At 42.2% G+C, this 22,207-nt stretch overlaps 2 protein-coding genes across 10 annotated transcripts in view; one reads left to right on the top strand and one right to left on the bottom strand.

Annotated features, from left to right (window-relative positions):
* Positions 1–294: 294 nt before the first annotated feature.
* shisa2 (shisa family member 2) lies at positions 295–9,575 on the top strand. Its single transcript, XM_005797903.3, has 2 exons — positions 295–1,228; positions 7,145–9,575. The coding sequence occupies exons 1-2, from the start codon at positions 925–927 to the stop codon at positions 7,705–7,707; spliced, it is 867 nt and encodes a 288-aa protein (XP_005797960.2). The 5' UTR covers positions 295–924; the 3' UTR covers positions 7,708–9,575.
* Positions 9,576–11,306: 1,731 nt separating this feature from the next.
* Positions 11,307–22,207, bottom strand: part of atp8a2 (ATPase phospholipid transporting 8A2) — a 63,071-nt gene continuing 52,170 nt past the window's right edge. For 8 of the 9 annotated variants that reach the window (XM_023326084.1, XM_023326082.1, XM_023326083.1 and 5 more), the window contains 8 exons: positions 21,605–21,683; positions 21,467–21,528; positions 20,605–20,661; positions 19,196–19,303; positions 16,021–16,109; positions 15,723–15,827; positions 12,896–12,987; positions 11,307–12,047 (listed from right to left, as the gene is read on the bottom strand). In XM_023326084.1, coding sequence (XP_023181852.1) covers positions 11,953–12,047; positions 12,896–12,987; positions 15,723–15,827; positions 16,021–16,109; positions 19,196–19,303; positions 20,605–20,661; positions 21,467–21,528; positions 21,605–21,683 — 687 coding nt within the window. In that variant the 3' untranslated portion in view covers positions 11,307–11,952. Of the gene's footprint in view, positions 12,048–12,895; positions 12,988–14,995; positions 15,513–15,722; positions 15,828–16,020; positions 16,110–19,195; positions 19,304–20,604; positions 20,662–21,466; positions 21,529–21,604; positions 21,684–22,207 lie in introns of those variants that run through there. The other variant, XM_023326089.1, reaches the window with a different exon arrangement.

Below are 22,207 nucleotides of genomic sequence, written 5' to 3'. Positions count from 1 at the left end.
TGAAATACTGCATCAAGGAGTAGCAGTGCATGGAGATGCTGCGTTGAATGCTTCGCCTCACTTTTTTCACTCACACATCTTTCTCTACATTTTTTTTTTTTCCACTAAACTTTCCGTTACGGTTGGGTTTCAAGAGCTGTAATTAATCTGGCTACGTGTGCACTTGAAGGTCCTAAACAGGAAGTTGTACAAACCAGTTTCTAACTTGACGTGGTTCATTCAAAGAATCCGTAAGGTGTTTCATTTGCATCCGTCTTCTTTTACGCCCCTCTCACTCCAACGAAAACTAGGGGAGACTCTGCCCAGCGCAGTTCAGTAAGGCAGCAGCAGCAACACACACACACACACACACACCAACGCGCGCGCCCACACACCACGTACGGTTTTGATTGACCGACTTTTGACTTTAAACAATGCAGAAGAGGCCTGAAAAGTTGGAAACTGCATCTTTGGGCACGGGACTGGCTGGGGCAGCAGCTGTGCGCCCACGGATCGGGGTTCATGAGTTGGTTGCCCTGCATTCCTAAGGAAAGTCGCCTGAAGAGTTGGGAGAAGACACGAACAGCCGGGCTGCGGTGCCAATAAGGGAAATCCATTCATCTTTTATACATATTGCATTTACTACCGCTGGGATATTAATTTAACTCTCTTTTTAGAGATTTAATGCTTAAGGCACCACTGGCTACAGTTTGGAACCTACTTTTGGAGACGTTGGCTGTGTTTTACGCACGGGATTTTCTCAACAAATGACCACCTGTGATTGCTCCTCAACTGTCTTCCTTTATCCGCTCAGGTCTTTTTTCCACTCTGACCCAAATCATCATCATAATCATCATCATCATCATCATTTGCTACACCGGCTTTGACGAAGGAGACTAAAAGGCGTCCCTCCGTGCATCCAAACGCACCGGCGTGTGGCTGAGAATGCGTGAAGGAGGTTTCCCGATGTCCGTCTCCGTGGTGATGACTCTGCTTTTGGTCGTTATAGACGTGAAGGCCAGCGGGGAATACTGTCACGGGTGGCGAGACTCGCAGGGCGCGTGGAAAGACGGGTTCCAGTGCCCGGAGAAGATCGACGGGGAGGACTCGATCATCTGTTGCGGGAAGTGCGAGCTGCGATATTGCTGCGCCAGCACGGACGCGCGGCTGGATCAGGGCAGCTGCGAGAACGACAAGCAGGCTGAGGTACCGGGAACGGAGAGCAAACAGGACAAGGACTCCCGTGCAGGTAGGAAAGCAGAACCAGTGGCGGTTCTTTTTTGAATGGTGGCCCGGGTGAGCTCTTTCATTTGCCCCCAACAAGCTACTATAATCCACTTCGTCCTTGACCACTCTCAATAGTGCTTCACATTTGCCTCAATGTTAGGCTATCCTAATGCGGTGAAATCATAAGAAATGGCCCTACAGCTTTGGAATTTAACAGCAAATCATTGGCTGTAATTCAAATACCAACATCGGTATCAATAGCTGCCCTTCGTGTCCCTTAGTGTCCAGCAATAAAGTTTTATAGTTCATACACCTATGAACTATAGGAGGCACCGTTCTCTCTGAATAGCTAAAAAGGCTTCCTGAAAGCAGAGTTGGCATTTTTATAATGCCCCATTGAACATGCAGCCCTGGCAGAAAGCCCTAACACTTATGTCAAAACCAGCAGCAGCCCATAACTTCTACTATTACACCCTTCAACGTGCAGAGCAATTCTCATTCACAACAGGGGGCACAACCTTTTTCTGGATGCTTAAAACTAAACAAAGGAAGTTGAATATAAAAGTCGGTTTAGCATGTTCTTAAACTGTAGGAGGATTTTGAACTTTTTCAGAGTCTCTAAAGAATCATGAAATTAGGGTTCTGAGACAAGGCTGTTTGACTCATTAACTGCTTTACCGTAAAGTGAGTCAGTGGTGATTATGGCAGCAATAGATGCCAGTAAAAGCGACCCACTTGTCAGAGGAGCTGCTTCTAAAAACCAAACCAAACAAAACCATTTTCTTTTTGTAACTTACTTTTGGAACACTTTTTGTAACACTATGAACTGGAAAAATATTATTCAATAAATAAACAATCATTTAAAAAAATTATACATATCAAAGTATATCAAACAAATAAATGCAGAATTATTTAAATGTTTCAAATATTTTAAAAACATTATTACATTCAAAGAATTGATAAAATAAGCATTTTCTATTTATTGATGCTATTTATTAGAGTTCTGTGTAAATAATCACATAAAGAAGCATTTGTGTGAGCAATTATTAATGTACTGGATTGTGGTACTTTTAGCTCTCCATACCATCATATCTTCAACAGATTTTTTATTTATTTTTTTGCCTTTTAGCTTCCCCTCTGAGGTGCGTCCCTCTGGGCAGAAAGCCTTATTGCCCATAATTAAGTTTATATTCATCCAAAAGAAATCCTGCCTAATATGAATATTTTGATATTGTTGGTTGGACAACATCATGAAAACCCTCCGCTCAGGATGTTTTGGGCTTGATCGTCAAATCCGAAAAGTGTGAAGCTCCAGTTTTCCCCCTCCACTAACGTAGCATTGCATACAGCGGCCATGGCTCTCTGTAAAAAGAACTCATCTGTTGCGACAGCTGCACAGGAGACAGCAGACTCCTCCAAAAACCAGTTAACAGCCCTCACAAATGGCAAATTGTGCCGTGCCGCTGCACTTTATAAATAGCCGTGTTTGTTCTGTAACAGTGCAGAGTAGGGCCAGGCTCGAATCACGCTGTCCCCACGGGGATCAAATTTGGACTTGACCGGATCTTGGAGAGTGGCTTGCCCTGGGTGCTGACAGGACTGTTCATAAAGGAAGAAAAAAAAGAAAAAAGAAAAACTCAAATCATGTTATTTTCCTGTTCAACAACCCACCTCCCACCTACTGCAGTCGTTCTGGTGTCTGTGGGCTTTAGGAGATTCACTCTGAAGGGAATCTCCTGACATCCAAAGAGGAATAATTACCAAAAGCAACAGCTAAACCTGTAGTTTTCAGCTTATGTTGCTGATTTGTTGACAAAACAAACTCGTTACCAACATTCCCATGAGGTAATCTTTCATTAAGTCTTTGAACTTGCATTTTACCACAGAAAGGCATCAAGAAGTAAGACAGAAAAGGCTTACTTCTTGTTTTTGTCATTGGTCTTCTAGCTACAATGTAACCTGTCATTTGCAACTTTCATACCTTATCACTGCAGGAAGAGGAATATACATTCCAGTCTGTGGCCTCCTGCGAGAATTACCTCAAAGTGGTTGGTTTTTCTCACCAAGCACAGAGAGAACGTTATTTTCAAACAGGAAAACCTTGTTCACTTTGCGCTTTTTGCACATTTTTCACTTGCTTGTGGCCTATTCATCATTCCAGAATGATACAGTGGCAGGAAATTATTAATGTGCTCAACATGAGGGAACATGTGGTATTTAGGAACAAGAGAATCCCCGGGGGATGGCCCGAGGAGACAGAGGCTGGCCGGCCGGCCAGCCTCAAACAGACTCTGCCCCAAACAAGAGCTTAAAGGTGGAGGGAGTGGAGGGCTTTTTACTGCACCGTGGTTGCCACAGCTCAGCGGCAGCAACAGGTGTGGGCGAGTGACAGAAAACAAATGGGGGAGCTTCGACCAGCATGTGCATGAAAACCGATTCTTGCTTCTTTTTTTTAAAAATTCACTCCAAGAATGAAGGTAGGATTCAGGGAATCTGAATTGGCACTAGAAACACAACAACTGTCTCACAGTTTTGCTCCTTCAATACGTTAAAGTATTTAAACATAGATCCAAGTCAGATTTTTATCAAAACTTTCAGTTCCGTTTGTTCTCAAGCTGTCCAGGTGTACATTGCAATTCTTTAGTTAGATAATAAAGTTAAAGGTGGCTTTCATGGAAAGGTTTTCATGCCTCCATTTTTCCACTATATTATGATTCATGTGACTGACCAGCACCATGTAGTGTGAAATTGTGACACTACAGGAGAAGAAAACATGGTTTTCTACGTTTGGTGATGTGCAGTGTTAGCTTTGTGACCCACAGTATTTTGCATGGAGACTTAAAAGTTTAGTTTTGATCTCTATTGGCACTTTTTCCACAAAAGCCAGATATGTAGAAAATATTCTCACACCTGAGCTGTGGATTTCTGGTAGATCTCCTCTAGATCTACCAGAGGCCTCTTGGGTGCTTCTCTGACTTTTGTTTTTCTCAATTTAGGTGAATGTTCACATCTTGTTAGGTTTGACGTTGTGTTGTTCTGATGACAGATTGAACATTGCTCTCATTCCTGACCTTTCTGCTGTGTTGCTTGATCTTCATGATGGTGTTTATGGACAAATTTTCAGATTTTCTTTATTTAAAACGGTCAAATCTTAATAGAACTCTAAAAGGCTATCATTGTAGCATGACAAAAGATTTTACAAAAAAGCACAAGGAATTGAGGATATAAAACATTCATTTGAAGTAGATTTGTGATATAGGTATAGTATTGTAACTCTAGTAAAATAAAGGATTTGTTCGCCCACCCATCTAGTTGTGAGGGGGCTTTAGTTTGCATTTTTTACTAAAATGCCAGACTGTATTTTATGTGCGATTGAGCAAGTAAAACTTGAAGCTCGACTTTTTTTTCTTCTTCCACCGTTGATTTAAAAGGTGATTTTAGAAAAAAGCAGATCTGCAAGAAGGGATGAAATCACACACACAAAACAAGCTTTGAAGCACAGAGAAAAGGGGGAGTGGAGGCAGAAATGTTGAGACTGAAGTTGTGTTACTGCAGGGAAGGAAAGACTTTCAGAGATATCTCTGCTGCGAGGAGCGAGGTGTGACACCACCAAATACAAACGGGTCAAGGTCCAGTTTTCCTTCATGTCCCCGCGATACCTCCCTCCCTCTCTGGAAAAGTATCATGCTGTAATCCTTTTAATGCCCTGCGACTTTTGATGAGCATTCTGAAAAAGTCAAACGGTTGCATTTCAAAAGAGCCCAGAGACAAAAGGAAACTGGAGCAGGCTGCCACCTTTCTCTCTCGCTGGCCCACAGTTCCACCTCCTAACAACGCTCAGCTACACCCTGTGGGAACAATAAGACTAAATTAATCACTTTAAATGTCACATGGACGTTATTGTGTTTGGAGGGAATGAATGGGTGCAGGAAACACCTCATGAGTGACATCATGTTATATGCTGTCTGGGCAAAATTCGCTCTCTCTGCACTTTCCCCATTTGGCAAAAAACTGGAAAGCTCTCGCTGATCAGGTTCCAAAGTTGTTCCTGGAGCGCTTCCTGCTCTCCTAACACATTAACACTCTAAAACTGAGGTTTTCGCATGTAAAACTGTCAAGACTTTACATGTTCAACAACAGAGTCCGATTGGTGGAGATGTGAAAGCTGGGAGCATGATTTGCTGTTTTAACTTAAAAAAAAAAAAAAAAAAAAACTAAGAAAGGTCAGTGAGAAGGAACCGGCTTATTCCTCTGATTTACAGAGTGGAATAACTTCTCAATGCAACATTAAATCAGTCCACTTTAAAGCCTTTCTTTAAACTGATGCCAAGTGCTGCAGTTCAGCTACAGTAACTTATTTTCATAAGCTTAGTCATAAATAGCTGAGGAAAAAGAGGGGTCACAAATATCCACCGGCAGCTGGGTTTAAGAACATTACCCAGTCCAACACACCCCCACAGGCACGCACACACACTGAAGTCTGTGGGGTGAAGGAGTCTGAGGACACAGCAGGGCGTGGAGGATTAAAACAGATCAAAACAAAGTTAATAACTGCTAATGAGAGCCTGAGAAACCCTGGGGACCCCAATAGCTCTCTGTCTTTTAATCTGCAACAAACACTTGGCTTGTCCAGTCTGCTGTTTTACTACCTTTACAAAAGTTTTAATGCTTCTTAAAGCTTTCCCACATTTTGTCAAGTTACAATCTCGGAAAATCTACATGCATGTTTTCAAAGCCCAAAGAACGAAGCAGACCAGTCAGGGATAAAGTTGTGGCGAAGTTTGAAGAAGGATGAGGTTATAAGACTGTGTCGTAATATTTAAACTTTTGGACTCTGTATTGTTACATCCATCATGCGAAAATAGATAGAAGGCCTACATGAAAATGATGCACATAAACTACAAGAGCAATAACTTTAGGGACTCATGGCAGCTGCGGAGGAGCAGCAAAGATCCACAACTTTATGGCCTTTGTGGAAAAGTCTCAAAAATAAAATCCACTGGTAGTTTTGCTTAGAGGACACACAGAAAACATGTGGAAGAAAGTTCTCTGGTCAAAAGTCGGACTTGTATGCAAAATGTCAGGAGTAGAGAAAAACTAACACTGCATAGCCCCCCCTCATAGTGAAACATGGTGGTGGCGGTATCATGCTTTGTGAACGACTGAGGGGGATATATCAAATTATTTAATTAAAAAATGTAGAAAACTATGCATCATTTTCATTGTTGTGCTAAATTTCCAATGAAGATGGCGACTGTTATGTGGCAAAAATTTTAAAACAAGTTCAAACTGTGTGAATGCTTTTGCAAAGGTCTGAATAGCGGGACTTTGTTCAAACGTTTTTCTTTGAAGACCCTCAAAAGACACCGTCTGCTGAACTGAGTTGGACCATCCAACACTCAGAGGTGCTTTCTTAAATACTGATGCCAGCAAATAGACTTGCATCAGTCCCACAGTGAAACACTGTGGTGGCATAGTCATGTTGTGGGAAGAGGCTGAAAAACAGTCAGAGATTCAATAGAACATGTGGGATGTAAAATATTCATGAGTTAGAATGGCCTAGTCAAAGTTTGAATTCAGTGGAGAAAAGCAGTGTTCCATCCAGACTAATGGAGGCTGAGCTGTGTTACAAAGACCGGTCTCTAGATGAGCAAAGCTGGTACAGACATACCACAAAGACGAGTATTGATCCAGAAAGCTGTTTAAAAATACACACCACACCACACTTTTCAGATTTTTCTAAGCAAAACACACAAAACATTTTGAAAACCATGCATTACTCTTCTTATGCTTTATAAATGTGTGCTTTGTGTTGGTCTTTCAAATGAAATACTCTGATGGCTGTGGCAGTAGCGTGAAAATGCTTTAATTTTTATGTTAGAAACCAGCTGAAACACTTTAAACTCTTGATTAATGATCCTGTGTCGTCTCCTTTCAGTGCCAATCTACGTGCCCTTCCTGATCGTGGGATCTGTGTTTGTGGCCTTCATCCTGGTGGGTTCTGTGGTCGCCGTGTGCTGCTGCCGCTGCCTCCGGCCAAAGCAGGAGCTCTCCTCAGCCGGCGCCTCAGGAAGCGGAAGCACCGGCGGCCGCCTCCTGGAAACCATTCCCATGATGGCGAGCAGCTCCAGGGGCTCCTCGTCCCGGCAGTCCAGCACCGCCACCTCGTCCAGCTCTTCGGCTCCGCCCGCCGGGGCCCGCCCCGGTCCTGCTCCGCTAATGCGGGCTCAGGCCTCCTGCTGTCTGCCCCCCGATGCCAGCGTCTTCGTCAACATGCCCACTAATTTCTCAGTTCTCAACTGCCAGCAGGCCACCCAGATCATGTCCCACCAGTCACAGTTCATGCACCCACAGTACATCGGCTACGCCCACCCCGTGTCCCCTACGGCGGCCTTTTTAGACCACAGTCAGGGGGGATACAGACCTCTCCAGTCCCCCTGTCCTCCTCCAACAGTATCCAGTGCCACCAGTGACAATAAAGGCCCACCAGTAACAGTGTGATGAGGATGGAGGTGAGGGGGGAGGGTGACTTACTTGCAGACCACTCTGGATCTTGTTGGAGCAGGGACGTTTGGGCTCACTTCCAAAGTGGAGAAAACAACAAAAAGAAAAGAAATCAAGGAGTCCGGACTCACATGAAGGACTTTTTAAGCTGTTCCCAGTCTGGACCTGCCCTGCTATTGTGTGTTGGCCTTTCATATGATCTCTTGGCAAAGTGTCGCCGAGCTAAGCTCAACCCGTGATGGGGGTTTATGGATCCATAAACAATTCTCTGCAAAACTGAATGTTTTAGGGTTTACCACGGCCCAGGTGGATAACGACGCACAGTTCAATGCAGTACAACACGCAGCTCAAATCGGACCTGCCTGCAAAAGTGTGAAAAGAAATTTACTGGCTTATATGTGCAGGAATGAGTGACGACTGTTTGATTTATAGCATGAAAAATGGATCTCTGAGCAGAAAAGAACAAGACCACATGTTTTGTTTGAGGCACCGTGCACATCTGTGGCCGCGAATAAATGCGAGTGAGTTTACACAATATGGTACAGTTTGTTTGTGTTGAAAGCGTGAGGAGAGAAAGCATGTGGACAGACGTTTAGTGTGAGCATGAAGCGCGGACGGATGTGGTCTTATGCGAGTAGCTGTAAGTGAACCGGGTGTAATGGGAAATGCAGGTGGTGTGATGTGTAAGGCTGTTGCAATCTCCCAGCAGACCATTTAAAATCTAATGAAGTGAACACGGGACGCAGACTGTGACGCTCCACCCAACTGTACCAGTTCCCCCACGAGGCCTTTTGCCCACCACCTAGAAAGAAAAAACAGCCCCGAGCGGAAACGCTCTCACAAACCCCCTCCAACTATGGCAGTATTCACAGAAGGCTGGTGGTTAATGTTCCCTGGAAGTGTTACTGTGACATGAGCAAGAATGCAAATATCCAGCAACAAATCTAAAACTCTAACCCCATCAATTATTTCCTCTGAGAGGCAGATGTGGCTTTTGATATGGGCCACATGGGCAACTGCCCAGGGAGGCATTAGAAAGGTTGGGCGCAGAAGCACCAGATAAAACCAAAACTCATCGAGTTGTATCGCTTTTAAGAACCAGCACTGGTGAGAGAAGTGAGGGCGTGCGCGTGCGTGTGACAAACGCTGCACAGTTCGGTGAACTTGCAGCCGTAGGGAGTCAGGCCAGGTTTGAGTCACAGTTTTCCACTTTAAAAAGTCACGAAAGTAGCAGTTATTGGCTGTGGGTTAGGAAAAACAAACAAACCTTGCCTAATTTCCAGTCATTTGGTGGAATGTTGCACAGCTGAGGAACATGCACTTGATGAGAACATGCAGCTACACCAAGCATGGCTTCTCATCTCTAATCCAAGCACATTGAGAGATTCAGCTTGTGTGAGACAAACCGTGGATTCATCATCGTTCCCTCTGAAACAATATATAAAGTAGGGGGAGATGACGCTTTGTTTTAAGTTTGAAAATAAACATTTTGAAACAGAATGTGGTCTGATGAGAGTTTGTGTCGCAGCGGTTTGTTGAAACAGATGAACAAGTGACTCTCAAACAAAGACACTTTGGTTGCTTAAGAGCCAACTTAATCCCTTTCAAACAGCCAAACAAAGAAGTACAAGACACACACTCGCTGACAAGTCTGCTTCCCACAGCTCTCGAAGCACAAAGAAACTTTAAACGTGGACGCTTAAAAGCCAGGGTTCCAGAAATAAGAGAATAAAGTGGAATGAGCCACTGGAGAGGAACTGAAAGAACCGAACTGATTTCTTCCTGCCAAAGATGGATTCTCCACCCAGCAGCAGCTGTGGTTGGTTTTGGCCGGGCCACATCCAGGAAGGTGGATGGGAACAGGATCTCCAGCTGAGAGAGGGGGAGAAGGGTCTCCTCATGATCCGACTGTGAGGACTCTCCTGAGCTTAATGGTGAAGTGTGGGAGAACTTTGATTCTGGCCGCATTTATTGGCATCCCTGCTATTGATACAGCATCATAAGCTACTTTTGCCAATAGGACGGTATTTTCTGTGGAACAAGGTTGGAGCACACACAGAGAGAAAGAGAGAGAGAGAGAGAGAGGGAGAGAGAGAGAGAGAGAGAGAGAGAGAGGGAGGGATCTTTGACCAGATCTCCAGATCGTCTATTCTCTTGGCTCAACCTTTATGGTCGTTTCTCTTCAGCTCATCTCACAAGTTTTCAAGATGAATTATGTTGAGATTTTCAGTCAGATTAAAGTCTGGACTCTGCAGGCCTCTCTAGGACATTCACAGATTTCTTCTGAAGCCACTCCTTTGAGAAAAACGACCCCAGTCTGCGGTCAGATGATCAGCGAGTATCTGTGAAAGCAGTGATTATTTAATATAAACCATTCAATCCTCATGGTGAACCTTCAACCCAGTGAACTCTTAAAGCCTCCAACAGGTTTTCTCCAGGAGAGCCCTGGATTTATCGCTACAGAAAAACTCCATTCTTGTGGTAAAATATGGTGTTGGTAGCATCTTGCATTTGAGATGGTCTAGTCAGCGGCATATGCAGCTTTAAGTGAAGGGCAAAAATGTAATTTTGGTTGTTCCAGCTCCACCTGAGATTTGCCATGGCTTTCTTCCCTATTCCAGAAATGGCTGGTTTGTTGAATGCAGATCCTCTTTATTTCATGGTAACTGTTACAGGTACCAATAATCGTTACATTAGTGATCTTGCTAAAAGTAGTTTAATTGAAATAACCTGAACTAAAATAGCATAATCAAATTAAAGGTTTTCCAAAATGTAATTAAGGCTTTGTTTACATCCTTACCAGTAAATGCAGTCAACACTGCGCGTATCTCATGTCAAACCCTCGTGGTCTAAACACACACTTTCAGCCTGAAACATAAACCAAACTTCTGAAGCTTCCCTGGACCTACAGCTGGACTCAAAAACCTTTCAACCAGCAGTGAAAACACAAAGACATGAGCTCGGGCCATGGATTGATTAGATTTAATGATTAGGACTTGGATGGACATTCCCCCCCCCCACCCGCTCCTCACAACCCACCCATACAAAGCCTTCAATCTCGCATTCCTAAAGCAGTGTCCTCAACACAGAGCACACAGACAATGGACATTCAGACAGCGCAGAGAAACACATGATTCATGCAAGCGTCCTCAATCTAATCCCTTCGCCATTTTTGGACGCCTGTTAGTAGTTCAAGTAAAATATTCCTGCGGGTATTAACGGGTCTTCCCCCACTTATGAGTACAAAAACATACGTCAAAAAGGAAAGAAAATATAAATGCATACACAAGAATGTCCACTTTAATAAAAAAAAAAAAAAAAAAGTTTAGTTAAGAGCAGATATCCCAACAGAACTGGAAGGGGAAGAGTTAAAAACGGGCATGCTGCTTCTACATCAGCTGATGGCGTTAGACGAGTGTAAACAGACCTAAAAACTGTCCAGAGGAAAACGAACTTGGCAGCTGCAGAAATGCAATGAGATGCAGAGATAAGAGCGAGGAAGAAATAAACAAGAGGAGGTCTCAGAGGGGTGTTGCAGCAAGGTGGTGGTCCAAGTTTAAGGTGGAGCGTTCTGCCTCAGCTCCACCTCTGTGGTGTTTGGCAGTGAAGCTTGGTGCTGCCATGGAGCCAAAACTGGGTGTGTAGCTGTGGTGCAGAGCTCCCTTCTGTCCTTTTTGAGGAATTTAGCCCGCACTCCATCATTTTGACATCTGTCTCCGCTTCGTTGCGTGACGACAGGTGTGCAGAATCCTCCTTGCTGGAGATGAGCGGTAACCGTGGAAGCGACACACGTAGACAACACATGCACACACGCACAGCGCCACGGTGTGCAGACGAACATGCACAGGCAGAGGCAAAAACGAACTGAAACAGGCACACACACACACGCACGCCCACACACACACACGTCGACGCACAGCGGCGTGAAGCGATCTGAGGTGTATACAGGTACAAGTCTCTGAGTTCGACTCGGCATGTCTGGGATATGGTTTGCTCATGCCTGTGCAGCTTTTTTAGGAGTTTGTTCAGTAATTAGCCTCGTCCTGTCCTCCGAACACCAGACACGGCCCCTCCCCACCCGACCGTGACCCTCCCATCCCCAATGACGGGGAGGTCATGTCACTGTCTCGGTAAGGCCGCGGCAGAGGCCGGTCAGGGTGTGGCTCTGAAGTTCATCTGGCTGTCGTTATGACAACGATTGCTACGTTGAGCCAACGCCTCATTTGGGGCTGGCGGAGGCGGCTAGAGGCTGGGGCGCTGGCGGGTGGTGTCGTAGGATCGAACTACCTGGGACTGGGACACCACGCCGTGCTCTTCCTGAGAGAAAGCATAGCCATCTGAAAAAGGACAAAACAGGAGAAATGTTTACATTTTTACACTCAAACAAGAGCAACTTTTCTCACTGTGAGACTTCAATTATCATTTTTTGAAATGCCGTTTGTATTTGAGTGTTTAAATATTTGCTTTTTCACATTAACCATTTTGTCCTTTTGGATCACTTTATGTACAGCAAAATTTACTTAAAAGACTTTGAACTAGAATTCTCTCATCCTTTTGATATTCTAGATTAGGGTTTTTTATAAAAGATTTTAAATTTTATTTTTATAATTTTTTAAAATTTCTTTTGACTCAACATTGGTTTTCTTCTCAGAATAACTGGTTTTATTCTGTCCAGAGCATTTATCAGACTCAAAAAAGTATTCGCAAAGTTTGAACTTTTTCACATTTTGTCACATTGGAATTAAAACCTTTAATGTAATTTAAAGCACTGTAGTGAAATAAAACATAATGCTCAATTCTTTTTATTGAAATAAACAGAGCATTTCTATTTAGCCTCAAAAAATCTAATAACCATATATAAAATCAAGTGCAATCAATTACTTCCAGAAGTCAACAAATTATTAAATTGAGTTGACCTGTGTTTTAAGCTCAGGTTAAATTCAGCTTATCTGGAAATATAAGGTTATATAAGGAGGAACGCTGACACTGCCCATCCCTGTAATGGTGGCAGCATCATGCTGTTTGAACACATTTTGTTTTCCTTCCTTTTCACAGTAATATGCTGCTCATATTTGTTGATCTATTGCATAAAACACAGAAGATGGAGGCTGTAAGGCGACAAAACTTAAGAGTTCAAAGGGTGTAAATACTTTTGCAAGGCTCTACTGTGTTTAAGGAAACTCACGTGACACCGTCTGCTGCACCGAGTTGGAGCGTCCGACACTTGAAGGCGTTTTCCTAAATACTCTTGTCAGCAGATGGGCTCGTTCGTTTAGACTGCAACACGGATGAAAGGCAAGAGCGATTAATCTGCAGTTTCAGAGTGAAAATCAACACTATGCCCCAATACTGAGGGCTAATGGGAGATTGCATCTAAATCAAAGCACATTGATCAACATGTAAAGTGAGTTTAGGTCCAAAGGGATTTAATGATGCATGTTTTGGAGATTTAATTAAGCCCAACTGTAACCCAACAACTGCCTGCAGGGAAACAAGCCATCCACAGTGAACGATTCCTCTCCCCCCGGCTCCTCTCCTCTCCTCATAACTCCTCCTGTCCACGGCGAAGAGTGGCCCCTCTGTTTTAAGACCACACGCCATCACGGCTCCTCTCCTCCCCTGACCAAAAATAACTAAGCTCTCGCCACATATTCCACACGAACACACACAATCATGAATTTCCCCCCCTGTCTCATCACCATCATGGCAGCCATAAAAGTATATGCACGGGATGTAAACGTTTAGGACGCCGACAGCAACCAGGATGTATAGTTAAGTTTATATCCTCTGGTGTTTAAACAGCGTGAAACCGAGGGGTTTGCGCTGAAACCCAAATGCAAATGCATTTTGCAGCGATTATGATCGGTGGGCTACTTATGAACTTGGGCCAGAATGCCCCGGGCTACAATTTGAATCTGGGAGCCAGGAAACTGTTGGGAATCTTCCCCCGAGTTTCTACCGGAGAGAAGTAACAAACAGCTTTTCAGCTCGCTCAAGGACTTCTTTGGCCTCGAAAAAATAAATGTCTGTTAGATCGATGACAGAGCTGAATCATAAAAGGCTAAATGGAAGCTGGACATTTAGCCTTCTCCCCTCAAATTCCTGCCGGTTCAAAAGGAGCCCAAGGATATGCTCCATTTTGAACCCTTAAACACACACACTCACAAAAAAAATCCAGCACTGAAACACAGATGTGTTCTCATTTCAGTGTTTCCCACCCTGCTTCTCTGACCTTCCATACTTTCCTTTTCTGATTTGAAATGGAGCGGATGGAAGGATCCGGTGATGATTCTGATTTGGAAAGCAGTTTGATTAAGGATGAGACCATATGTTTGGTTCCCCCACTTATCCTTCGGAAACCTGAAGCACAATTTAGGTTTTTCCAGCTCGTTCAATTAGCCAGCTGCGTTTAGAATCGATTTAGCAAACACTCCACATATCAGATGATGAAAAATTAGAGCTACCTTAACCCTCTGTTTAGTTAGAAAATGCATCATGCAACACCCTTCACCACTACTGGCACTTCTAGAGAAAATGATCTACACTTACATGGGCAGCAAACCCTACAAAATAAGCCTACTGATTTCCTGTGCTGACTGTGCTTCAAGAAAAACATGCCATTCAAATAATACACGCATGTTGATCTTCACATGTGAGGAAATAGTTAGCCTACTGTCTGAGCAATAATTAGATTAAAACTACAGGAATGGAGTCGATCAGGGTTGGACGAGGACATTAGTTGGTTTTTTCACCACACTGGGAGAGAGATGGCACATTGGAATCCCGTCTATCCTCAGTTCACTATTCACATGTCAAAAATATTCTAGAGAAAATACGGCTTATGAAGCTGAGATACCGATGCACAGTGCTCCTCTACATGCTATTGGACAGTGTGTGCAAAGCAGCCAATCCTGGAGCGCCATTTCATTTCCTTTCTGCTGATGAGAAAGACTGTGAATATTAATGCATTTTAAGGTATTTTTGGTGTTTAAACTATTAAAATATGCAAATGTAAGTGTTAGTATAGGAGGACTTCAGAATTTCAACAATTTGCAAGTGGTTGTGGTCCCTAAACTCTGCAAATACTGGGGGTGGACTATGTTTTATTTTTATTTTTATAAATAAATAAAATAAAATAAAATAAAAATAATTACTGACAGAGTTTTTGTTATATCACATGCCAACTGTTTTCTTGAAAGTGATGACCCTTTCATGTCTTAGTATTTTATGTAGTTAGACTCATGCTAACTACACTTTTTTGCAGAAGTACGAGATGCTTAAGTGATTGTTTTCCTTTCATTTTAATATTCACCATCCAAAATATGTGTACAGAAGCCAAACAAGGTTTTTGGTTTTTGAATGCATAATAAAATAAATTAGGGTTTTAACCTGAGGTGCTAATCGGAAAAATTGGTTGTGGATTCTGCACTAACTGAATCCCAGGTCCATTTCATCCTAACACAACTCTACAAACACCACACACAAGACCACTAAGTCACAGCCTGAGGAGCCACAGCCAAACAGTAAACACACCAGGTCTGTACAGCAGTTCAAATTGGTCCACCTAAAAAAATAAAAAAATAAAACAAAATCCAGAGGAATGGAAATTTTTAAAGACATATGGAGAGAAAATATACATGACCTTTCAGATGTGATTGAGAGAAAACCATGCAAGTGTCACTCAAAAGTCAGCGTGCAACAAGAAACGCAGGTCATGTGAGGCCAGAGTTCACAGGGCAAACCTGAAAACTACCTCTGTGGAGCAGTTCTGGGTCTATGGGACCTCGGGTTTGGATTCAGCCCTGTGGGCAGTGCCACAGGGGTAGATTAATTTATTTCCATGAAGAGTGAAATGCATACAGAATATTTACAAAAAGAACTGAAATAGATCTAGAATGAAAAAAAACTGTACCAATACAAAGTAAACATCTGAATTAAATACAAAAACAAACAAACAAAAAAAAATTCAATGTTGATGAGATGACGTTAATTTGTGCTTTCGTATATTGCACCTGCGGCCGCTGGAGTCCCTGAGCACCGCGGCTCCCGGGTCAACGGCCCGCGCCTCCAGCTCCTGCACCTCCTCCAGCAGAGTCTTCCTCACAGTGCGACGTGTCCTGCAGAGAAGAAAAAAAAAAAGAAGTGAAACAGGGTCTGGATTACTTCGCTTTGCAGACACATGCAGCTCATAATCCGCTGTGCGTCAGTGTTGACATAGACTCGATATGGGTTATGTAAACGATTCACTTAACTTATACAGCCTGTGTGTAGATTTTATATTGTATTTATGCTAAAATGTGCTCTACTTACGCAGACCAAGCGAAATCTTTGAGTAAACATGCGGTGGGCACCAGGACCAGACCCAGCCAGAAGTACCAGCACTGCATCACTTTACCAGCCTGCAATGACGACATACAGGTTACATTTGGTTTCACTGACGTTTTGATTTAAATTAAAGTTTAACCCACTTTTCTCCACCCTGAGCCAGTAAAACTTCATATACAGTGCCTCGCAAAACAATCCCACCCTCTATCTTTTTCTCCTTTTATCTCCTTAAAAACCACAAACTTTGATGATTTTATTAAGGTTTCCTGTGACCAGCACAAAGTGCAAGATTCAGGGTTCGTACACTTCACCCATACTAAAGCATTTTCAAGGTAAGTTTTCAAACCTTTCCAGCACCACACTTGGGAGATTTAAAAAAAAAAAAAAGAAAAAAGTTTCAATTCATGACTGAGGTTTTTATTTCTGTTGATAATGTCTTGTGAAGGTTTTCTACAGCAGTGACAAGGCACATAAAAATATAACCAAATGCTATGTTTTAAAATGTCTTTCTCTCACACACTCTTTACATCTGATTGGTCCGAGAACAAAACACAAATTTAACAAATAAAATTACCCAATTTAAAATAAAAAATAAAAAAATTATGTATGAATATAAGACAATCTTTGGTTCAATTGCACAGATCGATACATTATTTAACTGTTAGGAATAACAAAAATTAATTACATTGAAACAACCCAAATTGTGTTAAGGTAAATGACGTTCCTGCTGAAATTAAATGCTTCAGCACGATCCAAAGAAAGTTACAAAAAAATATATCTAAAAAATGTGCGTTCCAAGTTTTCTGCCATTTAGTAAATAGAAATAATTTTGGTAATTCTAACGCACCTAAAAACAAAAAAAGGTCAATCCGATTTAACTTCGTATAGTGAGAAAACCATCTGTGTCTCTTTATTAAGTGTATCTACTGTAAATATCTGGCTTCAACTAAATAACATCTTTCAAATTTAGGTTTTTAGTTAAACGTAAGATTGCACTTCACAACAAACCTGCATAGTTTGAAAATGAAAACAATTTCAGGGAGTTTAAACAGAAAGCACCTAATTGAAATTCTATTTGCATCTTAGAGGATTTCAAGCACCCTTACACACCCAGGAGATATTGCCAAGAAGAAAAATGATTCAGTTTAAAAGTTTCTTTGTAAACAGAAATCTAAAATCCTATTTCTTCTCATTCCATAATTACGTTCTGCTTTGTGTTGGTCAACAACATAGAATCCCAATAAAATGCATTAAAGTTTATGGTTGTAACAAGGTTTTTCAACCATAAAAAGGTGATAAAATTCAAGGGTGGTGAAAACTTTTCCACAGGACTATATGTGGCAAAGATGATTAAGTTTAAAAGTGCATTAAGTACAGAGTGTGAAACGTAAACTCTTAACCCAACATATTTTGCAGCTTTCTCACAGATTGTTTCTGCACCACAGAATGGATTCACTGAAACTCTGCTGCGAAACAAAAACCGCACAGATTCTACCCCCTACCTGTCCATGCAGTCCAGCTGCAACACGACTCATTGACCTTTGACCCTGTTCTCGGTCCGTCTCCCAAGATTAATCATGCATCCAACCACTGTCTCACTGTGTCAGTCTGCATGTCTCTCTCCGTTTCTTACTCCCACACATCTTTTCTCCCGCAATTCCCTTCAATCTCTCTCTTTCGCAACCTTCTTTCACCATTAGTGACTGTTGTCTGCTGCTTGTCCTCACCTGCTGCTGCTAATCTTTGTCTTCTCCTTCTCACACAACTTTACAAAAGTCTGTCTGTAGCTATGAATATTTAGATCAATTGTCACCTCAAACCACGCTCAGTGAGTTTACCTTCACAGACAGAGACGAAAGGAGCAGGGTTCAAACATTCGTAAAAAAACCAGATCCAAATTCCAGAGTGCTCAGTCCTTCATAGCTTATTTGAAAATACAAAACTCTAAACTACTGTAAATTCATGGATCTGGTGAGGATGAAGGAAGAAATGACAAAGGTGGAAAGAAAGGAATAGAGGAAGGAAGGAAGAAATGACAAAGGTGGAAAGAAAGGAATAGAGGAAGGAAAGACAAGAAAATTACAAAAGAAGGGAGGAAGAAGGGAAGGATAAGACAGGAAAGAAAGAGGGGGAAAAAATCAGGGAAGTAAGGAAGGAAAGAGGAAAGGATTCATTTTAAGGGCATAATACAAACTGGGCCTGAGGATGAAAAAGAAGAAAGTAAAGACAGTATTAAAGAAGACAGGAAAGATGGAGAAAAGACTCATTCAAGGAAATCCAAGATGGATGGAGGAAATAACCAGGAATAAAGAGGATGAAGCAAGGACACAAAATCAGAGGTGATCACATAAGAGAGAGACAGAGAAAAAGAAAGACAACATTTAAACAATGGAATGAACAATGAAGGCTGTAAATAGTGTTATTTTCACATCTGAAAAATAAAACATTTTCATTTAAATCAGTTAAGAGCCATGAAGGTTTTCCACATTTTTTGCAACAGCTGATGGTGCCACCTAATGCCACCTTCTGTTATTCTGAGCACAACTATGCTGCGTTTCATCCTCCGCCGCCCTCCCCCCTGGACAAATGGACGTATAGATAGGCGGAGGAGGGGGAAATAAGAGCGGTAAGGGGGTAGTTACGGGGGTTGTGATGGCTGAGTGTCTCCGACTCAGTCAGTCTGAGCAGCTGCAGGGATATTTGACCGCATTCCTGATTTCTGACACAAATTGAATTAATGGGCTGGAGAGAGTTGAGACGGTCCTGTTGCTTCTCCATGTCCACTCAGTGGGACGCCCAGTCCCACCCGGGTCTTTATCCCCAACCTCTGCAATCAGTCTCCCAATTAGGGGGTTCTTCAAACACTCTCCTCACTCCCCTGCTCGACCCTCATAACAATCATCAGCAGCCCACCCTTATGAGTCAACACCTCCTCAGAGAGCAGTAAAAGACCGGAGTTCGGGTGACACGCAGCAGGTGTGGGGCTGTCCTCTGGGGTAAACACCTCTCTCCTGGGGGGCTCCAGCAGCGCAGACATAGAACACCCAAGAGGTGAGTCTCTTAGACGCCAAGTAGTGCCCATCATGGAGAAATGGTGGACAGGCAATCGTTCAAAAATAATGATATTTAGGGATCAGCTGCTTTAAGGAGAGTAAATTACCTGGCCCAGCATGTCGGGAGCGATCGGGATGGCGGGCCAGAACACAGAGTACACGGCAAAGAAGACCATCCAGAGCGCCATGCTTCCCCAAACGGCCAGGTGGGAAAACTACGACACAAACAAGGGAAGACAAGAACAAAAAGGGAGATTACAGAGACAAGACGAGGTCAAATAGCTCTGAATATAGCCAACCTTTCCCTCCCTCTGACTGTCCCCTGTCTTCTTCTGTCTCTGTGATGTGCTGTAAGGGGACACTGTGTGAATTCCAGCGGGACTTCACTTCATTACTCCCAGACTGTTGTGTGGACAGCTGAACGGACAAAGGTGTCAGCGCCTCGCTGTCTGTCCTGCCAGTCTGTCACTCCGGCAGCGGGAACTAACTAAATAATGTCACCGTCACAGCTGGAGCTCCTGTTTTCCCAAACTTTACCTCCACTTCTGCTGGTGGTTAAGAACTAAAAACTGACACCGCGCGTTAAGGATCATGAACAGTTTAGAAAGGTGACCGGCCTGATGGAAACTTGGAAATTAACTGAACATAAAGGCTACCAGGTTGCATGTTTTTGGTATCATTGAAGCATTCTATTCAAATAGACAATGTTTTCTACAAACACTGGGACATGTCTATGGTTCATCCAGGCTGCGACAGACAAAGAGATTTTCAGCAGATAACAGGAAGGCCGAATAACTTACCACCAAGTTCCTCTGTTTTATCCGTTTTTATAGCCTTCAATTGCAGTTTGTTAAAGAATATGCTGGGACTGGAAATGTTGGCCAAATTCTATAAATTTCACTGTTCCATAAATAAGTACAAGTGATATTTTTGCTGGAAAATTATGAACAGAACCATATAAATGATCAGTAGTCCTCTATAACAGTTTATAAAAAAAATCCCAAAAAAGGAAAGTGAGTTGAATAAAACATTTTTTTCTAGGAACACAGAGGACATCTGCATTCTACGTTAGCAATGTCAAATTCACTCCATTTTCCTCTTGGTGTTTCTAACTGTAATATCAGTATGATTGATGGTTTGGGGTGTTTTTCTGCTTCACCATGGAGCAACTATGATCTTCCTTTGTTCCTTTCAAAATGAATTTCTCAGAACATATTTAGCATCCGTCTCAGCTGCTTCACAGTAAGGCCTCCAGACTCGAGGGTCAATCTATCATCATTTGGATGTTTCCTAGACTCTGTTTTTGTACATATGAAATACTGCTGAGAAAGAAGTGGAAGGAAGAAAACCAAAAAAGAAGCTGAACTTAGAGAAAACCCATAAGATTTTCCTTGACTGTGGAGAGAACTGACATTTAAAAAAAAACAAAAAAAAAAACAAGCTATAATATCCTTTTAATTAAGAGCAAAATATTGCACATGTGGCTCTGTTTATTAAGGGGTGTTAATGCTCCTACCCTGGTCCAAGCGGTGGTCTCCATGCCAGCTTTTAGACAAACTGTAACGACCACATACTGCAAAGAGACACACAAACACCAGGAGCGGACAGGCACACAAACAAAAACAGAGAAAGAAACAGGAGACCGTATTAGAATGCTGGCGACTGTGGAGACAATAAACATTAATGCTGTACAGTAAACTCAGCAACGTCTGTTAAAATACCCCGGACTCCCACCAGCACCTCTATGCAAACACAGAACAGACAGGATTCCTACATAGTTCCCATATAAAAATTCCAGACTTCTCCAAGACTCCACTTTCCAGAGATTAGTCCTCCACATTCAGTCAAAAACATAAAATATTAAAGTTCACAATGAGTTTTTGGCAGAGGAAACTAAATGGAGACAGAACACAAAGACTGAAGGAACAGAAGGACTGAGGGAAGGAAAGGAAGAAATAGAGAGGAAGGCAGGAAAGAAAGAAGGAACATGAAGAAAGGAAACACACAGGAAAGCCAAACGAGACAAAGATGGAGATAATCAAGGAGGATGCTTGGTGGAGTCAAAGTGTTACTTTCAAACATGAAATTAACCAACTTCAGAAAGAGGAGTGGCCAAACATTCATCAAATTATCTTTGGCTAATAAGTATGTAGTTTTCTGCAATGCACCAAAAGACATTTAATCAAGCACTAGTTTTATCCGCCATATAAAAGTTTGGTCTGAGGAATTGAGGGGGGAAAAAAGAGGCAAATTCCAGCATGTGCACAAAGTTATTAGTTTTAAAATTTACAGAAAAGCAACACTTCAAATGCATCTTTGAAAGCCCAAAATGAATACATGACACAAATCTGCAGAAAATAAATAAATAAGAAGCTTACCGTGTAGACCATGTTTCCTGCAAACAGGTAGTCGTTTCCCTGGCCGTTACTAAATGGGGAATCTGTGGACAACACATGCAAAGTTTTATAAACCAGAACTAGCTTTATATGATAAAAAAATTTGTGTGAGTTGCTTACCGTGCTCTAACATTTTGAGTGGAAACCAAAAGAGGATAATTGAATGAATCAGTGCATTGATACAGTGTCCCCAAAATACCTGGAAGAAGGTGTGAGAAACCTTGTCAGAAACGGCCAGCAGACCTCCAGACAAAGTCAACAGTATTTTTGGAGTTTGTTGAAAAGCAACTGAACACAACGAGTCACCAGATCATCTCAACATGGACGAGGTTCCCCACATGCTTGATGGTTTTTAAATAAATGTAACTTATCGTCCAGTGCGACATGTATTTTTTGACTATACTTTGGCATGACTTGTCTGAAAAATACAGTATAACGATATTGATGCACACACTTTTAGTATTCCCTTTGATTTTATAGTAGACAGGACCACGTTTATCCACTGACTTTACCCTTACAGCTGAGAAAAGACTAAAACTTTATATGTTTTCCCCAATCAATGCCAACTGAATTTGCAAACTCAATGCCACTATTTTAATGAGGTAAATGTGCATTAAGCTTTGGCTCTCCAACAATTTAAACATATGTTTGCTACAAAAAAGGCTATTTTATTTGTTTTTCTAAACTGTTAAATGCTTTAAAAATAGTGAATGCATAGTTTAT

The sequence above is a fragment of the Xiphophorus maculatus genome, chromosome 21 (genome assembly GCF_002775205.1).
Source record: "Xiphophorus maculatus strain JP 163 A chromosome 21, X_maculatus-5.0-male, whole genome shotgun sequence".
NCBI lineage: Eukaryota > Metazoa > Chordata > Actinopteri > Cyprinodontiformes > Poeciliidae > Xiphophorus > Xiphophorus maculatus.
The sequence above is the reverse complement of the archived record's forward strand: the minus strand, read 5'-3'. Positions and strand labels throughout refer to the sequence as shown.